Consider the following 7,500-nt stretch of genomic DNA (forward strand, 5'->3'; position numbering starts at 1 on the left):
AGACATTTTAAAGAAATTATATTTCCCAATTCTTATTACTGTAAAAGGGATCCTGTATTTAAAATGTAAAGTATTTGCACATCATTGTGTGTGTGTGTGTGTGTGTGTGTGTGTGTGTGTGTGTGTGTGTGTGTGTGTGTGTGTGTGTGTCAGACGCTGGTGAAGGTGGTGGAGGGATGGAAGAGACATGATCAGGACAGGATTGAGGAAATGAAACGCCTGCAGGAGGAGAAAGAGACAGCAGAGACAACACACAGCAAACACAGAGAGGTGTGCTCAACAGTTAATTATATTCACATTGTGGCTGGGCAAAATACAGCAGAAAGAATAAGTATGTGAACCTTTTGGAATTATTTAGTTTTCTGCATTAATTGCTCATAAAATGTGATCTCATCAAGTATAGACAAACACAAAGTGCTTAAACTAACAACACACAAACATTTATAATATTTAATGTCTTTATTGAACACATCCCCTTAAACATTCACAGTTCAGAAGGAATCATTATGCGGTGTGTCCTTTGAGTCATCTTGACTGGATGGCCACTTCTAGTGAGAGTACCTATAGTACTAAATCATCTCCATTTATAGACAGTTTGTCTAACTGTGAACAGATGAATATCTAACGGCCACTTCTAGTGAGAGTACCTATAGTACTAAATCATCTCCATTTATAGACAGTTTGTCTAACTGTGGACAGATGAATATCTAACGGTCACTTCTAGAGAGAGTACCTATAGTACTAAATCATCTCCATTTATAGACAGTTTGTCTAACTGTGAACAGATGAATATCTAACGGCCACTTCTAGTGAGAGTACCTATAGTACTAAATCATCTCCATTTATAGACAGTTTGTCTAACTGTGGACAGATGAATATCTAACGGCCACTTCTAGTGAGAGTACCTATAGTACTAAATCATCTCCATTTATAGACAGTTTGTCTAACTGTGAACAGATGAATATCTAACGGCCACTTCTAGTGAGAGTACCTATAGTACTAAATCATCTCCATTTATAGACAGTTTGTGTAACTGTGGACAGATGAATATCTAACGGCCACTTCTAGTGAGAGTACCTATAGTACTAAATCATCTCCATTTATAGACAGTTTGTCTCACTGTGGACAGATGAATATCTAACAACCACTTCTAGAGAGAGTACCTATAGTACTAAATCACCTCCATTTATAGACAGTTTGTCTAACTGTGACCAGATGAATATCTAACGGCCACTTCTAGAGAGAGTACCTATAGTACTAAATCATCTCCATTTATAGACAGTTTGTCTAACTGTGGACAGATGAATATCTAACGGCCACTTCTAGTGAGAGTACCTATAGTACTAAATCATCTCCATTTATAGACAGTTTGTCTCACTGTGAACAGATGAATATCTAACGGCCACTTCTAGTGAGAGTACCTATAGTACTAAATCATCTCCATTTATAGACAGTTTGTCTAACTGTGGACAGATGAATATCTAACGGCCACTTCTAGTGAGAGTACCTATAGTACTAAATCATCTCCATTTATAGACAGTTTGTCTAACTGTGGACAGATGAATATCTAACGGCCACTTCTAGTGAGAGTACCTATAGTACTAAATCATCTCCATTTATAGACAGTTTGTCTAACTGTGGACAGATGAATATCTAACGGCCACTTCTAGTGAGAGTACCTATAGTACCAAATCATCTCCATTTATAGACAGTTTGTGTAACTGTGCACAGATGAATATCTAACGGCCACTTCTAGAGAGAATACCTATAGTACTAAATCACCTCCATTTATAGACAGTTTGTCTAACTGTGGACAGATGAATATCTAACGGCCACTTCTAGTGAGAGTACCTATAGTACTAAATCATCTCCATTTATAGACAGTTTGTCTAACTGTGACAGATGAATATCTAACGGCCACTTCTAGAGAGAGTACCTATAGTACTAAATCACCTCCATTTATAGACAGTTTGTCTAACTGTGGACAGATGAATATCTAACGGCCACTTCTAGTGAGAGTACCTATAGTACTAAATCATCTCCATTTATAGACAGTTTGTCTAACTGTGAACAGATGAATATCTAACGGCCACTTCTAGAGAGAGTACCTATAGTACTAAATCATCTCCATTTATAGACAGTTTGTCTCACTGTGGACAGATGAATATCTAACAACCACTTCTAGAGAGAGTACCTATAGTACTAAATCACCTCCATTTATAGACAGTTTGTCTAACTGTGACCAGATGAATATCTAACGGCCACTTCTAGAGAGAGTACCTATAGTACTAAATCATCTCCATTTATAGACAGTTTGTCTAACTGTGGACAGATGAATATCTAACGGCCACTTCTAGTGAGAGTACCTATAGTACTAAATCATCTCCATTTATAGACAGTTTGTCTAACTGTGAACAGATGAATATCTAACGGCCACTTCTAGAGAGAGTACCTATAGTACTAAACCATCTCCATTTATAGACAGTTTGTCTAACTGTGGACAGATGAATATCTAACGGCCACTTCTAGTGAGAGTACCTATAGTACTAAATCATCTCCATTTATAGACAGTTTGTCTAACTGTGAACAGATGAATATCTAACAACCACTTCTAGAGAGAGTACCTATAGTACTAAATCACCTCCATTTATAGACAGTTTGTCTAACTGTGACCAGATGAATATCTAACGGCCACTTCTAGAGAGAGTACCTATAGTACTAAATCATCTCCATTTATAGACAGTTTGTCTAACTGTGGACAGATGAATATCTAACGGCCACTTCTAGTGAGAGTACCTATAGTACTAAATCATCTCCATTTATAGACAGTTTGTCTAACTGTGACAGATGAATATCTAACGGCCACTTCTAGAGAGAGTACCTATAGTACTAAATCACCTCCATTTATAGACAGTTTGTCTAACTGTGGACAGATGAATATCTAACGGCCACTTCTAGTGAGAGTACCTATAGTACTAAATCATCTCCATTTATAGACAGTTTGTCTAACTGTGAACAGATGAATATCTAACGGCCACTTCTAGTGAGAGTACCTATAGTACTAAATCATCAGTTTGTCTAACTGTGGACAGATGAATATCTAACGGCCACTTCTAGAGAGAGTACCTATAGTACTAATTCACCTCCATTTATAGACAGTTTGTCTCACTGTGGACAGATGAATATCTAAAGGTCAATTCTAGAGAGAGTACCTATAGTACTAAATCACCTCCATTTATAGACAGTTTGTCTAACTGTGGACAGATGAATATCTAACGGCCACTTCTAGAGAGAGTACCTATAGTACCAAATCATCTCCATTTATAGACAGTTTGTGTAACTGTGCACAGATGAATATCTAACGGCCACTTCTAGTGAGAGTACCTATAGTATTAAATCATCTCCATTTATAGACAGTTTGTCTAACTGTGGACAGATGAATATCTAACGGCCACTTCTAGAGAGAGTACCTATAGTACTAAATCACCTCCATTTATAGACAGTTTGTCTCACTGTGGACGGATGAATATCTAACGGCCACTTCTAGTGAGAGTACCTATAGTACTAAATCATCTCCATTTATAGACAGTTTGTCTCACTGTGGACAGATGAATATCTAACGGCCACTTCTAGAGAGAGTACCTATAGTACTATATCATCTCCATTTATAGACAGTTTGTCTAACTGTGGACGGATGAATATCTAACGGCCACTTCTAGTGAGAGTTACTATAGTACTAAATCATCTCCATTTATACACTGCAAAAAATGATTTTCTTGACAAGTATTTTTGTCTTGTATTCCTGTCAAATTATCTAAACTTTCTTAAAACACGATTTATTTACTTGTCAAGCAAAATGGGATAAGATATTAAGTCTTGTTTTAAGATAAATCTGACTAAATTTAGTGCACTTTAGACTCAAAACAAGAAAAAATCTGCCAATGGGGTAAGCAAAATAAACTTAATTTAAAAGGAAAACAAGTTTATTTTGCTTATCCCATTGGCAGATTTTATTTCTTGTTTTGAGTCTAAAGTTCACTAAATTTAGTTAGATTTATCTTAAAACAAGACTTAATATCTTATCCCATTTTGCTTGACAAGTAAATAAATCGTGTTTTAAGAAAGTTTAGATAATTTGACAGGAATACAAGACAAAAATACTTGTCTAGAAAATCATTTTTTGCAGTGTAGACAGTTTGTCTAACTGTGGACGGATGAATATCTAATGGCCACTTCTAGTGAGAGTACCTATAGTACTAAATCATCTCCATTTATAGACAGTTTGTCTAACTGTGGACAGATGAATATCTAACGGCCACTTCTAGTGAGAGTACCTATAGTACTAAATCATCTCCATTTATAGACAGTTTGTCTAACTGTGGACAGATGAATATCTAACGGCCACTTCTAGTGAGAGTACCTATAGTACTAAATCATCTCCATTTATAGACAGTTTGTCTAACTGTGGACAGATGAATATCTAACGGCCACTTCTAGTGAGAGTACCTATAGAGAGAGATCATATTTTTTGTGAAGCAGCTTGTTTAAGTTTGTGTGTTTGTGTGTGTGTGTGTGTGTGTGTGTGTGTGTGTGTGTGTGTGTGTGTCAGGATCTTTCTCGTGTGGAGCTGAATCTCTCTAAGTTACAGGAGTCTCTGGACAAAGAGCAAAAACACAAGCAGGAGCTGCACAACACCAACAAACAACTGGTAACACAAATACAGCTCTACTGCTTATAAGACATTTGTAATAGAGTGACATTGACAGTGTGTGTGTGTGTTTGTAGGAGCAGCAGCTTTTGGAGCTGCGTTTGTGTGTGGAGAAACTCCAGCAAGAAGAACAGAGACTCCTCAGAGATGCCGACAGAGAGAGAGACAAACTCAACAAACTCCACACTGACACCAACAACACACACACACAACTACAACAACACATACAAGAACTACAACAACAACTTACACACACATCACAGCAGCTGGAGAGAGAGAGAGTGAGTATTGTGTTTGTCTGTCTGAAGAGAGACTCTAACACTCACAGATGAGTCTGATGTCAGTGCTGTTCATAACCCGATTAACTTCTGTATTATGATGGATTACAGTCTGTGCGTGTGCATGTGTGTGTGTCTGAATGTGTGTCTGTGTGTACGTGTGCCTGTGCGTGTGTGTCTGGGTGTGTGTCTGCGTGTGTGTGTGTGTGTGTGTGTGTGTGTGTGTGTGTGTGTGTGTGTGTCTGTCTGCATGTGTCAGCATGTGTGTGTGTGTGTGTGTGTGTCTGCATGTGTCAGCATGTGTGTGTGTGTGTCTGTATGTGTGTTTGTGTATGTATGTGTGTGTGTTTGTGTGTGCTGTGTATTTTCCCCCTCAGGGCTTGTGGCATGTAAGATATGTCCATGTGCGTCAGCATCAAATAAATGCAGAAGAATGTTCTGTCTCTCCAGCAACATGCATGTGTTTCTTGATTTGTTATTATTTATAGCGTGACACGAGCCCTATGCAAATACTCATTAGCAGCTGTTATGTTTAGCATTTCCCCTATGCTGTCATAATGCTGTATGGGTGGAGATATGTGATGTGAGTTTAGTCTGAAACCACCTCAGATTATTCCAGTGCAAAGATCTGCATCTTATTCACTTACCACACACAGTTTAGTTAAAGCAGCGCGATCAGAGCTGAACAAGTGTCTTGAGTATTTAAATACCCCTAACCTCTCACAAACACTCTCTATGGATATTAGGCTCATATAAACATCACATTATTTCTGCCCGATGACAGCATCCTGTAAACTGAACTTTAATAGAGATGTTTGTGTACATTTGTATTATATCACACTTCATATATGCAGATGTGTGTTTAATCATGTTAATAAGATGATTCATGTCGGGATCACAATAGTGGAGTGATGCTCAGGATGTAATTCTTTAAATGAATTGTGTTCTGGTCTGGTGACTCTGTGTGTGTTTCAGGCTCAGGTGAAACAGGAAGTGTCTCTGCGTGAGGAGACTGACAGCAGGTCACAGCTGCTCCAGGAAGAGCTGGACCACACCAGGAGAGAGAGAGACACACTGAGAGTGGACCGAGCCCTGGAGCAGGTCACACACACACACACACACACACACTGTATATTACATGCAGGGGGTTGTTTTCTTTCTTTATAAGTTTCTTAGGTATAGTTTTGGGACAAATTGTTCCCAGAAGTGTGCAAAATATGACTAAACATTTCAGGTATGTCCTGAATTGGAAACATTAATTATAAATAAAGTAAATAATGTTTTATTGAGTTTTAGTTGTAGTATATAGTTGTTAATATAAATAACCCTAATCCTAAACTTTACGTAAAAGTCTATAATATGTTTACTCATAGCTCAGTAAGTGTGTTTGTGTTTGTGTGCTGTAGACTCAGTTTGAAGCACAGAAGTCTCAGATGGAGGTGGAGTTTCGTCTGTCACTGGAGCAGCAGCTGAATGAAAAACTTTCAACTATACAGGAGGAGAACACAACCCACACTACACAACTACGACAACAGCACAGGTACACAACCTACACTACACAACTACGACAACAGCACAGGTACACAACCCACACTACACAACTACGACAACAGCACAGGTACACAACCTACACTACACAACTACGACAACAGCACAGGTACACAACACACACTACACAACTACGACAACAGCACAGGTACACAACCCACACTACACAACTACGACAACAGCACAGGTACACAACCTACACTACACAACTACGACAACAGCACAGGTACACAACCCACACTACACAACTACGACAACAGCACAGGTACACAACCTACACTACACAACTACGACAACAGCACAGGTACACAACCTACACTACACAACTACGACAACAGCACAGGTACACAACACACAGAATCCCACTGAACTCAGTTCACAATCACACTAATCTCAGTTCATGATCATGCTGATTTCAGTTTAAAATCATAGTTATCTCAGTTCACAATCACAATTATCTCAGTTCACAATCACACTGATCTCAGTTAAGAATCATGCTGTTTTCAGTTCAGGATCATGCTGATTTCATGTTTAAATCACAATTATCTGAGTTCAGAACTACACTGATCTCAGTTCAGAATCATGCTGATTTCAGTTTTAAATCACAATTATCTGAGTTCAGAACTACACTGATCTCAGTTCATAATCATGCTGATTTCAGTTTTAAATCACAATTATCTGAGTTCAGAACTACACTGATCTCAGTTCAGAATCATGCTGATTTCAGTTTTAAATCACAATGATCTCAGTTCAGAATCATGCTGATTTCAGTTTTAAATAACAATGATCTCAGTTCAGAACTACACTGATTTCAGTTCAGAATCACACTGATCTTAGTTCAGAATCACACTGATTTCAGTTCAGAATCACGCTGATTTCAGTTCAGAATCACACTGATTTCAGTTCAGAATCACACTGATCTTAGTTCAGAATCACACTGATTTCAGTTCAGAATCACACTAATCT

General features: G+C 38.1%; 1 protein-coding gene and 1 long non-coding RNA gene across 2 annotated transcripts in view; one reads left to right on the forward strand and one right to left on the reverse strand.

Moving 5' to 3' along the window:
- cntrob (centrobin, centrosomal BRCA2 interacting protein) overlaps positions 1-7,500 on the forward strand; it is a 26,166-nt gene that overhangs the window by 9,918 nt on the left and 8,748 nt on the right. The window contains exons 8-12 of the mRNA XM_052091397.1: positions 154-270; positions 4,610-4,708; positions 4,786-4,989; positions 5,962-6,087; positions 6,393-6,526. Of these exons, the coding sequence (XP_051947357.1) occupies positions 154-270; positions 4,610-4,708; positions 4,786-4,989; positions 5,962-6,087; positions 6,393-6,526 (680 nt within the window). The remainder of the gene's footprint in view (positions 1-153; positions 271-4,609; positions 4,709-4,785; positions 4,990-5,961; positions 6,088-6,392; positions 6,527-7,500) is intronic.
- Positions 561-3,691, reverse strand: LOC127618798 (uncharacterized). Its single transcript, XR_007967506.1, has 4 exons — positions 3,488-3,691; positions 1,422-1,524; positions 734-991; positions 561-647 (listed from the first exon to the last, which is right to left on the reverse strand). It is a non-coding gene; the product is annotated as an uncharacterized LOC127618798 (long non-coding RNA).

This window comes from Xyrauchen texanus, chromosome 25 (assembly GCF_025860055.1).
Source record: "Xyrauchen texanus isolate HMW12.3.18 chromosome 25, RBS_HiC_50CHRs, whole genome shotgun sequence".
Lineage (NCBI taxonomy): Eukaryota > Metazoa > Chordata > Actinopteri > Cypriniformes > Catostomidae > Xyrauchen > Xyrauchen texanus.